At 40.7% G+C, this 19,016-nt stretch overlaps 1 protein-coding gene across 3 annotated transcripts in view; it reads right to left on the bottom strand.

Annotated features, from left to right (window-relative positions):
• The window catches only part of LOC115149442 (trimeric intracellular cation channel type B), a 32,901-nt gene extending 14,149 nt beyond the window's left edge, over positions 1–18,752 (bottom strand). For 2 of the 3 annotated variants that reach the window (XM_029692298.1, XM_029692299.1), the window contains exons 1-2: positions 18,357–18,752; positions 4,626–4,782 (exon numbers count right to left, since the gene is read on the bottom strand). In XM_029692298.1, the coding sequence (XP_029548158.1) occupies positions 4,626–4,782; positions 18,357–18,480 (281 nt within the window). In that variant the 5' untranslated portion in view covers positions 18,481–18,752. Of the gene's footprint in view, positions 1–4,625; positions 4,783–10,917; positions 10,939–18,356 lie in introns of all 3 variants that reach the window. The other variant, XM_029692300.1, reaches the window with a different exon arrangement.
• Between the last annotated feature and the right edge of the window lie 264 nt (positions 18,753–19,016).

The raw sequence follows: 19,016 nt of genomic DNA, 5'->3' as shown, positions 1-19,016 counted from the left end.
CTGTGTAAGGGCTATTTTACCAAGAAGGAGAGTGATGGAGTGCTGCATCAGATGACCTGGCCTCCACAATCCCCCAACGTCAACCCAATTGAGATGGTTTGGTATGAGTTGGACCGCAGAGTGAAGGAAAAGCAGCCAACAAGTGCTCAACATATGTGGGAACTCCTTCAAGACTGTTTGAAAAGCATTCCAGGTGAAGCTGGTTGAGAGAATGCCAAGAGTGTGCAAAACTGTCATCAAGGCAAATGGTGGTTATTTGAAGAATCTCAGATATATTTAGATTTGTTTAACACTTGTTTGGTTCCTATATGATTCCATATGTTTTATTTCATAGTTTTGATGTCTTCACTATTATTCTACAATGTAGAAAATAGTAAAACTTGAATGAGTAGGTATATCTGTAGAATACATAGGATAGAATAGTATATATATAGAGCAATAGTTGAATAGGATGGCATTGACTAGAATACAGTATATAAAGTGCCTTTGGAAAATATTCAGACCCCTTTACTTTTTCCACAATTTGTTAGGTCCCATCCTTATTCTAAAATGTATTAAAACTATTTTTTCCCTCATCAATCAACACACATTACCCCATAATGACAAACCAAAAAGTTTTTGCTAATACATTTTTTTTAAATAAACTGAAATATCACATTTACATACAGTTGAAGTCAGAAGTTTACATACACCTCAGTCAAATACATTTAAACTTAGTTTTTCACATTTCCTGCCATTTAATCCTAGTAAAATGCCCTGTTTTAGGTCAGTTAGGATCACCACTTTATTTTAAGAATGTGAAATGTCAGAATAATAGTAGAGAGAATGATTTATTTCAGCTTTTATTTCTTTCATCACATTCCCAGTGGGTCAGAAGTTTGCATACACTCAATTAGTATTTGGTGGCATTGCCTTTAAATTGTTTAACTTGGGTCAAACGTTTCGGGTAGCCTTCCACAAGCTTCCCACAATAAGTTGGGTGAATTTTGGCCCATTCCTCCTGACAGAGCTGGTGTAACTGAGTCAGGTTGGTTGGCCTCCTTGCTCGCACACACATGTTCAGTTCTGCCCACAAATTGTCTATAGGATTGAGGTCAAGGCTTTGTAATGGCCACTCCATTACCTTGACTCAGGTTTTTGCCTGCAATATGAGTTTTGTTATACTTACAGACACCATTCAAACTGTTTTAGAAAATTCAGAGTGTTTTCTATCCGAATGTGTTAATAATATGCATATCCTAGCTTCTGAGTTGGTGTAGGAGGCAGTTAAAAATGGGCACGTATTTTTTTCAAAATTCTCAATACTGCCACCGTGGCCCGTAGAGGTTAACCTGTTGAGGATCCCTGCCCGGTATTGGGATTCATTGTCATGTGACCATGGCGCGGAATTCAAAACTGCAAGAGTCTAATCATTTCAAATACTCAAATAATCAACTATTTTTAGCCAATTCAAAGAAGGGCGTCAACAGAGACAGAAAACCAGCTAGAATTATGCACTTACCTTTGACAATCTGCATCAGATGACACTCATAGGACATTATGTTATACAATACATGCATTTTTAGTTCCATCAAGTTCATATTTATATCCAAAAACAGCATTTACAGTCGCGGTGAAATTCAGAATTTTTTTCGGCTCGAATGCTCCCAGTGAATCCAGCGTTACAAATCACGGAATTACTATTCGAAAACATTGGTAAATTATAATATTGTCATTCAAAGAATAATATATTATCATCTCGTAATTGCTACCGAATGGCCAGATCTCAAAATAACTTTACTGGGAAATCACATTTTGCAATAAACGGGGTACTATGCTAATAACAACATGCTAGGCTATACAGGTTAGCAGCATCTAATATCATAATAACATTGTAAATATCCCCTTACCTTTGATTATCTCCATCAGAAGGCACTGCCAGGAATCCCAGGTCCAGAACAAATGTGGTTTCTTTTGACAAAGTTCATAATTTATGTCCAAATAACACCATGTAGTTAGCGTTCAGTAGGCTCCCACAAAACCTGGTGGGGGGGGGTGTAAAATCACGCCGAAAAGCTAAAAAAACCTAGTAAATAATCTATTTACGTTCGTTCAAACATGTCAAACGTTGTTTAGCATCAATCTTTTGGTCCATTTTTAACGTGAAACATCAGTAAACATCAGTAATATTTTCACACGACCTATTCTTTGTCTAGAAAAACGATTATGACAAATTCACTCTTCTCAGATTTATGCGCAGGCGCAAAAAAATGAAGTGACGACATGTCAACTTCCCTGCATTCTAATTTGCTCCCTGTTAACCATAGACGCTTCAAACAACTTTATAAAGATCGTTGACATCTAGTGGAAGCCGTAGGAGTTGCGAAATGAATCCTTTCTCACTGTGGTATCTATAAAACAATGACACTAAATAGTACAGTCACAAAATTCACATTTTTTTAAATCTATTTTTCACAGGTTTTTGCCTGCAATATGAGTTTTGTTATACTTACAGACACCATTCAAACTGTTTTAGAAAATTCAGAGTGTTTTCTATCCGAATGTGTTAATAATATGCATATCCTAGCTTCTGAGTTGGTGTAGGAGGCAGTTAAAAATGGGCACATATTTTTTCCAAAATTCTCAATGCTGCCCCCTAGCCCGTAGAGGGCTAGGGGGCACACCTGTTAATTGAAATGCATTCCAGGTGACTACCTCATGAAGCTGGTTGAGAGAATGCCAAGAGTGTGCAAAGCTGTCATAAAGGCAAACGGTGGCTATTTGAAGAATCTCAAATATAAAATATACTTTGACTTGTTTAACACTTTCTTTACTATATGATTCCATATGTGTTATTTCATAGTTTTGATGTCTTCACTATTATTCTAAATGTAGAAAATAGTAAAAATAAAGAAAAACCCCTTAATGAGTAGGTGTTCTAAAACTTTTGACCGGTAGTGTATACTAAATATTCTACCCACATACTGTCCATAATGTCTATACATCCCACCATATATATATATTCACACATACACACATATATATATATATATATATATTTATTTATTTATTTATTCTCTGGACTCCGACATTAGTCACCCTAATATTTATATATTTCTTAATTCCATTCTTTTACTTTTAGATCTGTGTGTATTGTTGTGAATTGTTAGATATTACTACACTGTTGGAGCTAGGAACACAAGCACTTCACTACACCTACAATAACATCTGCTAAATATGTGTATGTGACCAATAGCGTTTGATTTGATATACATGTTGGCTTTCAGCCCAGCAGAGGGCACTAAAACACTATGGTATTGAAGAGGAAGCAAGGTGGATGTTTTTTAATCAAGGAGCTTAATGGATCCTCTATTTTTCAGTCACACACCAGTTGCTCTGATACATCCCCCCATCCCACAATTATTTTTCCAGAAATAGCATTTCTCTATCAGCTGTTTACTGCTGTGTTATAGTATATCTGGAATGTGAGAGCCTCATCTCTGGTGTAAGAGTGGCAGGTAGCCTAGTGGTTAGAGCGTTAGGCAAGTAACCGATATGTTGTTAGATCGAATCCCTGAGCTGATCTGTCATTCTGCCCCTGAACAAGGCAGTTAACCCACTGTTCCTAGGCCGTCATTGTAAATAAGAATTTGTTATTAACTGACTTGCCATAAAAAGTACTTAAGTAAAAGTAGTTTTTTGGGGTATCTGTACTTTAATATTTATCTTTTTTTCAACTTTTACTTTTACTTCACTGCATTTCATAAATAAATAATGTACTTTTTACTCCACACATTTTTCCTGGCACCCAAATGTACTCGTTATATTTTGACAGGAAAATGGTCCAATTCACGCATTTATGAAGAGAACATCGCTGGTCATCCTCTGCCTCTGATCTGGTGCTCACTAAACACAAGTGCTTAGTTTGTAACTTATGTCTGAGTGTTGGAGTGTGCCCCTGGCTATCTGTAAAAAAAATAATAATAATAACATTTAATTGTGCCTTCTGGTTTGTTTAATATAAGGAATTTTGATACTTAAGTATATTTAAAACCAAATACTTTCAGACTTTTACTCAAGGATTATTTTACTTGGTGATTTTCAGTTTTACTTGAGTCATTTTCTATTGAAGGCATCTTTACTTTTACTCAAGTATGACAATTGAGTACTTTTTCCACCACTGAGCCTCATAGGGAATCTACAGTACAGTGGTTTTCAGGGTCCACTGACACAGTATTCTACTGGTCAAATGTCTTTACCATATGTTATCCTATTAACTCTTTCTTCTTCCCCCCTCCCTCCCTCCTCTCTCTCCCTTCTCTCTCTCTCTCTCTCCCTCCCTCCCTCCTCTCTCTCCCTTCTCTCTCTCTCTCTCTCTCTCTCTCTCTCTCTCTCTCTCTCTCTCTCTCTCTCTCTCTCTCTCTCTCTCTCCCTCCCTCCCTCCCTCCTCTCTCTCCTCTCCCTCCTCCTCTCACCAGATGACAGAGGCCATGAGGACGTTAGTGCTGTTGGACAGAAGGGCTATAGGGACCTCAGCCTCTTTCTCTCCCAGTCTTCCTCTCTCTCCCTCCCTCTGCCCCTCTCCCCCTCCTTCTCTCTCCCTCTCTCTCTCTCCCTCCCTCCCCCTCCCTCTCCTCTCCACTCACCAGATGACTGAGGCCATGAGGACGTTGATGCTGTTGGACAGAGGGGCTATGGGGGCCTCAGCCATCATGAGGCCAGAGAGAATTCCCCCTCCGAAGCAGTAGAGCATAGAACTGAACCAGCAGGCAAACGGGCTCCTCCTCGCCACCTCCAGGGCTCCTGTAACCCAGTCACCAGCAGAGGTTAGTGTAGTTCATCTAAAACTAAAGTCAAAAAACAAAAAAAGTACAACATAACATCAAACTCCATGTGAAGGATGATGAGAAACCCTGGAGGGGCTTAGAAAAAAAAGCCTGACCGTTTTCTATTAGCAGAGACTTCCATCCTCATTCTCCTAATCATCATCGTCATCATCATACAGTGGGGGAAAAAATTATTTGATCCCCTGCTGATTTTGTACATTTGCCCACTGACAAAGAAAGGATCAGTCTATAATTTTAATGGTAGGTTTATTTGAACAGTGAGAGACAGAATAACAACAACAAAAATCCAGAAAAACGCATGTCAAAAATGTTATAAGTTGATTTGCATTTTAATGAGGGAAATAAGTATTTGACCCCCTCTCAATCAGAAAGATTTCTGGCTCCCAGGTGTCTTTTATACAGGTAACGAGCTGAGATTAGGAGCACACTCTTAAAGGGAGTGCTCCTAACCGCAGCTTGTTACCTGTATAAAAGACACCTGTCCACAGAAGCAATCAATCAATCAGATTCCAAACTCTCCACCATGGCCAAGACCAAAGAGCTCTCCAAGGATGTCAGGGACAAGATTGTAGACCTACACAAGGCTGGAATGGGCTACAAGACCATCGCCAAGCAGCTTGGTGAGAAGGTGACAACAGTTGGTGTGATTATTCACAAATGGAAGAAACACAAAAGAACTGTCAATCTCCCTCGGCCTGGGGCTCCATGCAAGATCTCACCTCGTGGAGTTGCTCATGATCATGAGAACGGTGAGGAATCAGCCCAGAACTACACGGGAGGATCTCACTGTACATGTTGAAGTCATCAGCTATTGATAGACTTTCTCTAACATCAACATCCTAACCTTATTTTGGAACAATGTGACAGCTGCTGACCTGATGTAAAAGGCTGCAATGGGTCTCTGTAAAACACTTGGTGACAACTGCTGATGTAAAAAAAATGAGCTCCATAAAATACATTTGATAGATTGATTAATTAGAACAAGTCTACAATTATATAAAACAAGAAGTGTATTGTGTGTTCTTGTTTAATGCTCTCTACTTGTCAGTTCTAGCAAACGTGTTGCTGTAAAACTGCAGAGGAACTAAAGCAAAGCAGAGCAATATGTTCACAGTGAGAGGAGAGATTACAGTGGAGGAGTTTCACATTATAGGAGCGTCACTGTTTGAGGAAGGTCCTTTCAGACTTCCAGGGACAGTAGATATACAACTGAGAACCAGGTCAGGCCCAGAGACACGATATGTGCTCATCTCACCTACACACAGATTTCTACGGATATGAGAATCCGTTTTCTAAGATTTCAGAGTAGAGTGTAGAGCTCAAAAGTTGATTGTTGATTAGTGCTGGTATCTGCTCAATGTCCGTACCGTCTCTCATTATGCAAAGCCTTTCAGGATTGTGACTATGGACACTGTCTCAAATAAATAAGGATCCAAGATCAAGTAGTAAGACTTCTGAGTATTAGAGACAGACACTGACAGTGGGTTCCCTCAGGTCAGTTAAAAGGTCATTAAACCACAAACTGTGTGGCAAGCAAGCTAATAAACCCCACCTACTGTGACTAACACATATTACGGTCAATTAAAAATAAGGCTAAATATAGTATGCTCACACGGTGATGTTATACTGGTCAAGAATAGGATCCAGTTCCTACTATCTCAAAGCACTTCAAAATAAAAGGAAAACAAGCGACACAACATGAGCCTAGCTATAGCTAGCTGATGCACAGGATCAAGTTCCCAACAACTTCATCTGTACTTGACTACTTGATCTTGTATTTGACTAGTCCATCATGTGAGCATAGGAGGTACACGCCAGCTGATGCCCTTTTAACGGCCATATATAACACTATGGATCTGGCCCTTCTTAGTCTTCATTTTCCAGTTCCCAAGTAATCTACTTCCTGGTCTTGTGTACAAGGTTATCCCAACTCTAGCCAAGTCCTGTAGAGTCAGGCTGGTTAATCTGAGGGATTAAAGACTCCTGGAGAGGCAGGCAGGGAACCCTCCTGTCCTAAGCACAAGCAGAATTATATGCGCCATGTAGATTACAGTTCTAACTATGAAGCCATGTAGTTTACAGTTCTAACTATGTAGCCATGTAGTTTACAGTTCTAACTATGTAGCCATGTTGTTTACAGTTCTAACTATGAAGCCATGTAGTTTACAGTTCTAACTATGTAGCCATGTAGTTTACAGTTTAGCCATGTTGTTTACAGTTCTAACTATGTAGCCATGTAGTTTACAGTTCTAACTATGAAGCCATGTAGTTTACAGTTCTAACTATGAAGCCATGTAGTTTACAGTTCTAACTATGTAGCCATGTAGTTTACAGTTTAGCCATGTTGTTTACAGTTCTAACTATGTAGCCATGTAGTTTACAGTTCTAACTATGAAGCCATGTAGTTTACAGTTCTAACTATGAAGCCATGTAGTTTACAGTTCTAACTATGAAGCCATGTAGTTTACAGTTCTAACTATGTAGCCATGTAGTTTACAGTTCTAACTATGTAGCCATGTAGTTTACAGTTCTAACTATGAAGCCATGTAGTTTACAGTTCTAACTATGTAGCCATGTAGTTTACAGTTCTAACTATGAAGCCATGTAGTTTACAGTTCTAACTATGTAGCCATGTAGTTTACAGTTCTAACTATGTAGCCATGTAGTTTACAGTTCTAACTATGTAGCCATGTAGTTTACAGTTCTAACTATGTAGCCATGTCGTTTACAGTTCTAACTATGTAGCCATGTTGTTTACAGTTCTAACTATGTAGCCATGTAGTTTACAGTTCTAACTATGTAGCCATGTAGTTTACAGTTCTAACTATGTAGCCATGTCGTTTACAGTTCTAACTATGTAGCCATGTAGTTTACAGTTCTAACTATGTAGCCATGTAGTTTACAGTTCTAACTATGTAGCCATGTAGTTTACAGTTCTAACTATGAAGCCATGTAGTTTACAGTTCTAACTATGTAGCCATGTAGTTTACAGTTCTAACTATGTAGCCATGTCGTTTACAGTTCTAACTATGAAGCCATGTAGTTTACAATTCTAACTATGTAGCCATGTTGTTTACAGTTCTAACTATGTAGCCATGTAGTTTACAGTTCTAACTATGTAGCCATGTAGTTTACAGTTCTAACTATGTAGCCATGTAGTTTACAGTTCTATCTCCTGACCACAACTACTGTAGGGCCCTTTATAATACTGCAGACAGCGCAGAGTAGATCTACACTTAATTATTTATATTTGTTTCAATAATTCAACAGCAGCAAGGTCAAGCATGTTGTGTTGTGTAAAAGACATGTATAGTGATAGGTCTGGTTTCTGAGCTTTAACTATGATGAATCATTAGCTCTAATAGAGACATGAGGGGTGCCATCATGAAGCTTGGGAGGGGCTGAGTGCAGGGGAAAGGATCGCGCGTGCCAGGACTGATAAGGAGAGGAACCGTTTAAGGCTCATATCATTCAGCTTCCTGCCTAGCAATAATGATGCAATGTTTAGCGATAACGAGGAGACTCCATCCAAAGTGGGGTCTGTATACTACCACGGGTGAAACCATGTTTTTGTCTAATGCAGCTGTATTGATCCTCTGGGAAGAATAAACTTGGCTTAAAGCGTTCATAGTGTCCGTTGAGTTTGTACTCTGAGAATTAGAACCTAACACCAGTAACAAACTGGTTTAGATTTTTTGTACTTAAAATGGAACATTAGAAATGAGAAAATTAGAACAGGATTAGAAACGGAAAGAGTGGAGAGAGAGAGATGGAACACATGCAGGTCTCCTGGGATAATGAGTGGTCTGGAGTTGGCAGAGTCAATGTTACCGCTAGACTAAACTCCAACAAAACAGCCAGCATCAACATATCAAAGAGGAGAGAACAGGAGAAACTAACAGCAGTGGAACATACACTATCACTGGGCATCTCACACACTCTTGTTAAATATCATCAAACATCACATGGATAGGCTACAACAATACAGATGAGTGATTACCCGGGTACACGGTTATAACACACACACACACACACACACACAAATAAACAATACACAAAACAAGCACAAAGGTTCTTCACAACTACAACTCGCAGGCGTCGCTGTACCAACAACCAGCATTTGCACAACCATTGAATAGCTGATTAAATCACATTTTGTGCATCACTGTTCACTACAGATGGACAGCCAGCTTTGCGCAGCAGTAGCCATCTGAACACACACATACGTCAGAACCTACAGCCTCCATGGTCGCCAGCATTTGGCATTGGAGTATAGTAACTGAAATAGTGGTTATAGTACCTCACACCACAACAACGTCACTAATCAAAATAACTGCAATCATGCAAATCTTCAATTGAAAGCAGGTTGTAGTCAATTGACGGCAGGTTATAAACAGCCTTAATAACCTCTTAATAAGCTTAAGAAACAGTAATATAATAGTGGTCGCAGGATTAGAAGAGGAGAAAAGCCATGGCTCCTTCTCCATAACACAGACGCAACAAAGCTTAAATATAGCCAGGTCCCAAATCTGTTTGTGCTCTCTGGCCAACTCCTCATGCAAACAGTTTTCAAGTCCACACAAACAGATCTGGGACCAGGCTAGGTTAAATAAAGATTATAAAAAAATAAGTATGGAGCGGTATCCATGTATGCATCAGATCCGGGACAAAGCCTTCTGGGAAAAAGACTTGTCGACAGTGGATCCCTGAAGCTGGATTTACTCGGAGACATACAATATATACAGAGTGTATGGCTCGGTCTTAACTATAGCAGTAGTACTGTAGTAGTAGTACTGTAGTAGTACTGTAGTAGTAGTACTGTTATAGTAGTACTGTTGTAGTAGTACTGTTGTAGTTCTGTAGTAGTAGTTCTGTAGTACTGTATTAGTACAGTAGTAGTAGTACTACTGTAGTAGTACTGTAGCAGTAGTACTGTCGCAGTAGTACTGATGTAGTAGTACTGTTGTAGTTCTGTAGTAGTAGATCTGTAGTACTGTAGTAGTACAGTAGTAGTAGTAGTACAGTAGTAGTAGTACAGTAGTAGTAGTACTGTAGTAGTAGTACTGTAGCAGTAGTACTGTAGCAGTAGTACTGTTGTAGTACTGTAGTAGTACAGTAGTAGTAGTACTGTAGCAGTAGTACTGTTGTAGTAGTACTGTAGCAGTAGTTCTGTAGTACTGTAGTAGTACAGTAGTAGTAGTAGTACAGTAGTAGTAGTACTGTAGCAGTAGTACTGTAGCAGTAGTACTGATGTAGTAGTACTGTTGTAGTTCTGTAGTAGTAGTTCTGTAGTACAGTAGTAGTAGTACAGTAGTAGTAGTACAGTAGTAGTAGTACTGTTGTAGTACTGTAGTAGTACAGTACTAGTAGTACTGTAGCAGTAGTACTGTAGCAGTAGTACTGTTGTAGTAGTACTGCAGCAGTAGTTCTGTAGTACTGTAGTAGTACAGTAGTAGTAGTACAGTAGTAGTAGTACAGTAGTAGTAGTACAGTAGTAGTAGTACTGTTGTAGTAGTACTGTAGCAGTAGCAGTAGTACTGTAGCAGTAGCAGTAGTACGGTAGCAGTACTACTGTAGCAGTAGTACTAGTAGTACTGTAGTAGTACAGTAGTAGTAGTACAGTAGTAGTAGTACAGTAGTAGTAGTACTGTAGCAGTAGTACTGTTGTAGTAGTACTGTAGTACAGTAGTAGTAGTACAGTAGTAGTAGTAGTAGTACAGTAGTAGTAGTACTGTAGCAGTAGTACTGTAGTAGTAGTGCTGTAACAGTAGTGATGTAGCAGTAGTGCTGTAACAGTAGTACTGTTGTAGTAGTACTAGTAGTACTGTAGTAGTACAGTAGTAGTACAGTAGTAGTAGTACAGTAGTAGTAGTACTGTAGCAGTAGTACTGTAGTAGTAGTGCTGTAACAGTAGTGCTGTAGCAGTAGTACTGTAGCAGTAGTACTGTAGTAGCAGTAGTGCTGTAACAGTAGTGCTGTAGCAGTAGTGCTGTAGCAGTAGTACTGTTGTAGTAGTACTAGTAGTACTGTAGTAGTACAGTAGCAGGTGGATGGGATGGTTACAATAATGACTGGTGAAATAGTAACATACCTGTCTACTGGGACACATAACCTGCAACATCAGCAAAGGCACAACATTAATGACTATGTACATTATTTAGTACCTACCTACGCAAGTAAGTAAAAACAATTCATTTAATGCCTTTTTACTCTTTAAATGCTACTGTAGCTGTTATTAAAATATGTATAGATAACTAATGCAATTTTCTTGGCATCTTATCAACAACTTTGAAACTGATATTTACAGACTATCATTTACAGTAGCCTATCCCTACGTACAGTCAGTAGGCCTAGTCCCTAGTGGGTTGAGAAAGCATAACTAAACAAGAAAGGTTTTGTCAACGAACGCTTTTAGTTCCACTGCATACAGCTTGAGTACATTTGTAATTAGTGAAGCTTGTGCTTTGTCTATTATCCTGGTCCCACAACAGTTTGTGCTGTCTTTCCAAAGTTCCCAACAGCTTGCAAGAGGCACAAGCAGATCTGGGACCAGGCTAATTTGGCAAAACAGCAAAAGCAGACCTGGGACCAGGCTAATTTGGCAAAAGAGCAAAAGCAGACCTGGGACCAGGCTAATGGTCTATGCCTTGGTACAGAGAAGCCATTAAGAATGGGTGAACAAGTTATGCTGCCAGCTAGGGACTGTTATTCATTGAGTGGGTTGTTGCTACTTTGCATGTAGAAGGGGTTGCTTGTCAATACAGAAAATCTCTGACGAATGGGTAAACAAGCTTTTCTGCAAGTAAAGGGAACTTAAAGAGTGAGTCCAAGAGATGTTTGTGTTTCAAGAGTCCCATGAAGAGCCTCAAATATTTCATCTACACTATGTCATGGAAACTACTGAATGTCCCTTTTTGTGAATTACAGTATTTGCCCAGTGGATATTGTGAGGGAAAATGACGTATTTACCTGCTTTGTTTACTACATCTGCATGAATATTGACTCTCTGATTCAGAGGGGTTGTGTTAAAAGCATTCAGTAGTCCAACTGACTAGGTAACCCCCTTTCCCTTTCCCTAAAAAACGACATGCTTAACAATAGCAGGAGATTTTCATAACTACCAATGCTGTGCTTCTGAAAAAGGATGGTTCCCCTCCAGCTCCCTGCAGCTGGTCTCAGCCTACTGGTCTCTGCCTACTGGTCTCTGCCTACTGGTCTCTGCCTACTGGTCTCAGCCTACTGGTCTCTGCCTACTGGTCTCTGCCTACTGGTCTCTGCCTACTGGTCTCTGCCTACTGGTCTCTGCCTACTGGTCTCTGCCTACTGGTCTCTGCCTACTGGTCTCTGCCTACTGGTCTCTGCCTACTGGTCTCAGCCTACTGGTCTCTGCCTACTGCTCTCTGCCTACTGGTCTCATGGTGTGACTCCAAATAGAGATAACTTGAGGAATAGAACAGACCTGTTATTGTTTCGAATCATCTTTGTTTCTGAGAAACTTGGTGTGTGGCCAAAGACAAAAAGCCTTTGAGAGTGACCACAGCTGTTCTTTGCATAACTGTGTTGAGATATGAAGAGAACAGAGGCTGGCTTGAGAAAAGGGAGTAACAGAACTGGCGTTATCACTCGTTTTAGCGCTATGATCTCACACACCTGATAGTTTATGATTAAGCATTTTTAGGTCTACTATATAAGACTTCTGCATTTTCAGTATTGTTGAGCTCTCGGTCCTACACTCAAGAGTCTGTGGCCGACCAGCTTCATTATTGCAGTTCTTTTTAATCAAAATTATTGTTTGAAGAAACGACAAAGTCTCTTTCACTTGTTAGAATTCCCACAACAATATACAGTACTGAGAGAGATAGGCAGTGTTTACACTGTGAAGGTTTGGTGAGCACTTTACTTCTGCATTCTGACATGTACTGTAGGTAAACTGTTATGAATGACACAATGAATGCTTGCTGGAATCCAATCTCTCACCGGGAACTCACTTAGAGTCCCAAACACCAGCAGAGTGAGACTACCTGTAGAGACAGCTTGTTTAGTTGACCAGTATAGAAGGCACTAGAGGAGGCTGGTGGGAGGAGGTATAGGAGATGGGCTCATTGTAATGGTTAGAATAGAAAGAAATGGAATTGAATCCAACATGGTGTTTACATGTGTTGAATGTGTTATGTACCATTCCATTATTCCATTCCAGTCATTACAATGAGCCTGTCCTCCTATAGCACCTCCCACCAGCCTCCTCTGATGTACACTATCTCTAAGCAGACTGTGTAGGTCACGAAATGACCAGCAGGACACAAGATACCTTGTGGGAATCAGCTTGATTTGCATTCAGAGGGCATTTACAAGTCAAATTTTACCTGTGGGTAAAGTGGGAAAAATATCTGATGCAATGACAAACTGACCACAGCTCTGAGCTCTACCTGCACTTCTGGTGTTGTCCTTGGGACTTATAGCCTGTTCCCAGATCTGTTTTTTGCTGTCTTGTCACATTCAATAACAATGACCACATAGGAGTTGGCTATACAGCACAAACAGATCTGGAACCAGGCTAGAAGAGATGGCCCCAGTCTGTGATCATTTCAAATGCTCTCCAAACAGAAGGGACAGAATGTAGTGTAACCTGTCTTTCTGTAGTTCCGGGCTACAGAGTACATTCATTATGTTGCAAACAGAACCTTGTTTCTATAGAGGTTTGTTCATAAAACACTTTTATGTGTCTTTAGATGTCACCCTGAGGAAACAGTCTTATATCACATAGTCCAATAGAGTTTGGGAGAGACTGGGGAGAGTCTCTCTCTCTCTCTCTCTCTCTCTCTCTCTCTCTCTCTCTCTCTCTCTGCTCTCTGCTCTGAGAATCCTGCTAGAGGATGGAACACTTATTATTAGGTTACAGATTGTTCACAGCACAATGACTTATAACTAATGTTCTGTTTTCCATGTTAGACCTCACTCAGTGTAGTTTGGACAGTGCTTGAGATAACTCTTCCTTATAAAGACAAGTAAAAGTGGCCCTGTGAAAAATAATTATAATGTTACTATTCATAAGTCTGTAATAAACAGTAAAGGGCAAACGAATGTTCAGTAGAGCTTTTCATTGAGCCTCTAGTCTAGAATGTGCCAGCTATTATAAGGAAAAATGTAAAGTCCAAGTGTTTTGTGGGAATCATGACAAGATCCAGCGCTGTCTAAAAATAGAGAGCAGCACCGGTGTTCTAATTAGCACCGGTGTTCTAATAAGCTCTGGTGTTCTAGTAAGAACCAGTGTTCTAATAAGCACCAGTGTTCTAATAAGCTCCGGTGTTCTAATAAGCACCGGTGTTCTAATAAGCTCCGGTGTTCTAATAAGCTCCGGTGTTCTAGTAAGCTCTGGTGTTCTAATAAGCACTGGTGTTCTAATAAGCACCGGTGTTCTAGTAAGCTCTGGTGTTCTAATAAGCACCGGTGTTCTAGGTGTTCTAATTAGCACCGGTGTTCTAATTAGCACCGGTGTTCTAATTAGCACCGGTGTTCTAATAAGCACCGGTGTTCTAGTAAGCTCCGGTGTTCTAATAAGCACCGGTGTTCTAATAAGCACCGGTGTTCTAGTAAGCTCCAGTGTTCTAGTAAGCTCCAGTGTTCTAGTAAGCTCCGGTGTTTTAATAAGCACCAGTGTTTTAATAAGCACTGGTGTTCTAGTAAGCTCCGGTGTTCTAATAAGCTCCAGTGTTCTAGTAAGCTCCGGTGTTCTAATGTGCACCGGTGTTCTAATAAGCACCGGGGTTCTAATGTTTTAAGTTCTACAATCTATCTCTGATATGGCTCTACAGTCGTGGCCAAAAGTTTTGAGAATGACACAAATATGAATTTTCATAAAGTTTGCTGCTTCAGTGTCTTTAGATGTTTTTGTCAGATGTTACTATGGAATACTGAAGTATAATTACAAGCATTTCATAAGTGTCAAAGGCTTTTATTGACAATTACATGAAGTTGATGCAAAGAGTCAATATTTGCAGTGTTGACCCTTCTTTTTCAAGACCTTTGAAATCCGCCCTGCCATGCTGTCAATTAACTTCTGGGCCACATCCTGACTGATGGCAGCCCATTCTTGCATTATCAATGCTTGGAGTTTGTCAGAATTTGTGAGTTTTTGTTTGTCCACCCACCTCTTGAGGATTGACCACAAGTTCTCAATGGGATTAAGGTCTGGGGAGTTTCCTGGCCATGGACCCAAAATATCAATGTTTTGTTCCCCGAGCCACTTAGTTATAACTTTGCCTCATGGCAAGGTGCTCCATCATGCTGGAAAAGGCATTGTTCCTGGATGGTTGGGAGAAGTTGCTCTCGGAGGATGTGTTGGTACCATTCTTTATTCATGGCTGTGTTCTTAGGCAAAATTGTGAGTGAGCCTACTCCCTTGGCTGAGAAGCAACCCCACACATGAATGGTCTCAGGATGCTTTACTGTTGGCATGACACAGGACTGATGGTAGCGCTCACCTTGTCTTCTCCGGACAAGCTTTTTTCCGGATGCCCCAAACAATCGGAAAGGGGATTCATCAGAGAAAATGACTTTACCCCAGTCCTCAGCAGTCCAATCCCTGTACCTTTTGCAGAATATCAGTCTGTCCCTCATGTTTTTCCTGGAGAGAAGTGGCTTCTTTGCTGCCTTTCTTGACACCAGGCCATCCTCCAAAAGTCTTCGCCTCACTGTGCGTGCAGATGCACTCACACCTGCCTGCTACCATTCCTGAACAAGCTCTGTACTGGTGGTGCCCCGATCCCGCAGCTGAATCAACTTTAGGAGACGGTCCTGGTGCTTGCTGGACTTTCTTGGGCGCCCTAAAGCCTTCTTCACAACAATTGAACTGCTCTCCTTGAAGTTCTTGATGATCCAATAAATAGTTGATTTAGGTGCAATCTTACTGGCAGCAATATCCTTGCCTGTGAAGCCCTTTTTGTGCAAACCAATGATGACGGCACGTGTTTCTTTGCAGGTAACCATGATTGACAGAGGAAGAACAATGATTCCAAGCACCACCCTCCTTTTGAAGCTTCCAGTCTGTTATTCGAACTCAATCAGCATGACAGAGTGATCTCCAGCCTTGTCCTCGTCAACACTCACACCTGTGTTAACGAGAGAATCACTGACATGATGTCAGCTGGTCCTTTTGTGGCAGGGCTGAAATGCAGTGGAAATGTTTTTGGGGGATTCAGTTCATTTGCATGGCAAAGAGGGACTGCAATTAATTGCAATTCATCTGATCACTCTTCATAACATTCTGGAGTATATGCAAATTGCCATCATACAAACTGAGGCAGCAGACTTTGTGAAAATTAATATTTGTGTCATTCTCAAAACTTTTGGCCAAAATTGTTGACTCCATTACTATCGTTTGGCTTGATGTGTTGTAGAATTCATGAAAATGAAGGCCACAAACATATTGTGTTACACACACATAAAGAAAAGTAAAATAAAGGTTGAATAAAAAAATGTAAAAAATTAAAAACTAACACACACACACCCAGAAGAGGGGTGACATGAGGACCCCCGGTGTGTGTTGGATGACAGTGTGATATTTTGGGATGGTTGACAGCCAAGGGAAACTGCACCAGGCCAACCCTTCCATTACTCAATCCATCAATCACTCCCAGAGAGCCTGTGGAAGACAGAGCCTATATCCCCAGTGCTACCCTATTCCTTATATAGTGCACTACTTTTGACCCATAGGGCTCCAGTCAAAATAGGGCACTACTGTATATAGGGAATAGGGTGCCATTTAAGACACAGCCATAGCCTATGAGTACAGGCTGAGGTATTGACACTAGGCCAGAGGGAATGAGATGCCACACAAGTAAGTGAAGCCACGCTGCTCTAAAATAGACTGCTGTTACACTGTGGTCGCCAGGGACAACAATGGGAGGTTTGACCCAGACCTGAGCCCAAAACACCATTTCAAATCATTTCAAATACTTTATCTGGGCTTGATTGAACTTGCCTGCTGCAATGGAACCAATAGAATATTTTCAAAGTGCAAACCTGGCCTGTCTGGCACTCCAATGAGACTAGAGAAAACACTAAAAGTGTTTGAATGATTTCAAATAGTACTTGAACCCATGTGTGGTTTGTTTGGAGCAAAGGTCAATGTTGAGGCAGTAAAAGTCCACCTGTCTTCAGACTGAGCCACGACCAGTTACATATAAACATAACAGATGTGGCATAGTGTCCATCAACTCAAGGTACAGTAGCCCTGTCCTGTTCCTACTAGAATTACACATTCTGTGTTATAATCCAGTTTTGTTATAACTTATTTGGGCCATGTGTTTCCTCAGTGAATCTTGAGGCAACCTTGATGCCAGAAAATAACAAGAAAGGAGGACCACTACATTATTGATGGGCCTCACCTCCCATCCCTGGCAATAAGTATCAAAAGGAATATATGTCTGCAAAGCTTCGGCAGTACAGATCTAAGTTACTGTAGTATGATGTCTAACCACCCAGATACAGCACAATACACAATACCTCTATGGTTGTTGGACTGGGAGTACTCAATATTTTTTAATTTAACCTTTATATAACTAGGCAAGTCAGTTAAGAACAAATTCTTATTTACAATGACGGCCTAGGAACAGTGGGTTAACTGCCTTGTTCAGGGGCAGAACGACAGATTTTTACCTTGTCAGCTCAGGGATTTGAGCTAGCAACCTTTCGGTTACTGGCCCAACACTCTAACCACTAGGCTACCTGCTCTAACCACTAGGCTACCTGCTCTAACCACTAGGCTACCTGCTCTAACCACTGGGCTACCTGCTCTAACCACTGGGCTACCTGCTCTAACCACTAGGCTACCTGCTCTAACCACTAGGCTACCTGCTCTAACCACTAGGCTACCTGCTCTAACCACTAGGCTACCTGCTCTAACCACTAGGCTACCTGCCACCCTCAATATGGCTCTCTGTGTGTGTGTGTGTGTGTGTGTGTGTGTGTGTGTGTGTGTGTGTGTGTGTGTGTGTGAAGATCACTGGGACAACACATGTATTTTGTTCACAAATATGTACTTCAAAAGTTATATTTAAATACTTCAAGAGTGCAAAAGTGGTGTGACTTACCCTTGTTCATTTCAACTGGGCAAAAAGGTCCACCATAAGTAGATTTGGAAAGTAGACTAAAGCATAAATGTTACTCTTAAAAATGAGGGATCTCAAAATATCCGTGCAGTAATAATCCATTGCATAATTGTATTATGCCATCCAGTTGTGGGGATTTAGAAAATGAAAATATGATAGTAAACGATCTCAATATCTCAATTTTCTCTCAAGTTTCATGTTCTTTCAAACACGCTAATTTAGTAGCTAGAGGCTGAATTCTGTCATGGGGGAGCAAAACGTGTAGCCTTGCCTAACATTCAACAAATTGTCATTAAAATATGAAAAGTAAAGAACCAAAACATTCAATAGGCTGGTATATTAGGCTATAAAAAAAAGTTTGAACACTTGTGATGAGCTAGACCTGTCCAATACAACCGGTTGTTGAATGTCCTTTGCTTACCTGGCTGTTCTCGTAGAGCCATCACTGACACAGTGTAGTGCGCCGTGTCAAAGTATGGAAACATGGACAGACCAGCCAGTCCATGGGACAGTCCGTCCAAATTCAAAACCCTAAACAAATCCATATTTCTGTTACTGTTGAACCCTTCACTTGGAGTGTTCCCTATGTCTAATCCTCGAGGTGTCAAAGCAGTCAGTTTGGTTAATCTCCGGTCTGTCCCTGTCTGTTTTGTCTTCTGACCAAAACAGCTGGATCTGACGACAGCGCAAAACAAGCTGCCAGCAGCTGGTTAGAGGACTCCTGGGGATGTCCGCTGGTCGCTCAGCAACGGCTCCCTACCGGATAGGAAATACACCGGCGCGGAATTCCTGCTCCTTCGGTCCGCCATTGTTATGATGTGGCAGACCCGAGCAAACCGAGCTCTCTGATTGGGAGATAGTGTGAGGATTAGCCAATCAGAGGTGTGTGTGTCTAGAGTTGTAATACTACAGGTTTAGGACCATTTACAGTCAAGAGGACAGGTTCTCGCGCGTGGACACACACATGCATAGGCAGAGTTCATTATTTAGATATACTTAGATCATGGTAATTATATGAACAGAAGGATACAGTTATGCACATGTTATTATCGTTGCGACTGTTTACATGGTAATTACATAG

Source organism: Salmo trutta, chromosome 15 (assembly GCF_901001165.1).
Source record: "Salmo trutta chromosome 15, fSalTru1.1, whole genome shotgun sequence".
In the NCBI taxonomy this organism is placed as follows: Eukaryota; Metazoa; Chordata; class Actinopteri; order Salmoniformes; family Salmonidae; genus Salmo; species Salmo trutta.
The sequence above is the reverse complement of the archived record's forward strand: the minus strand, read 5'-3'. Positions and strand labels throughout refer to the sequence as shown.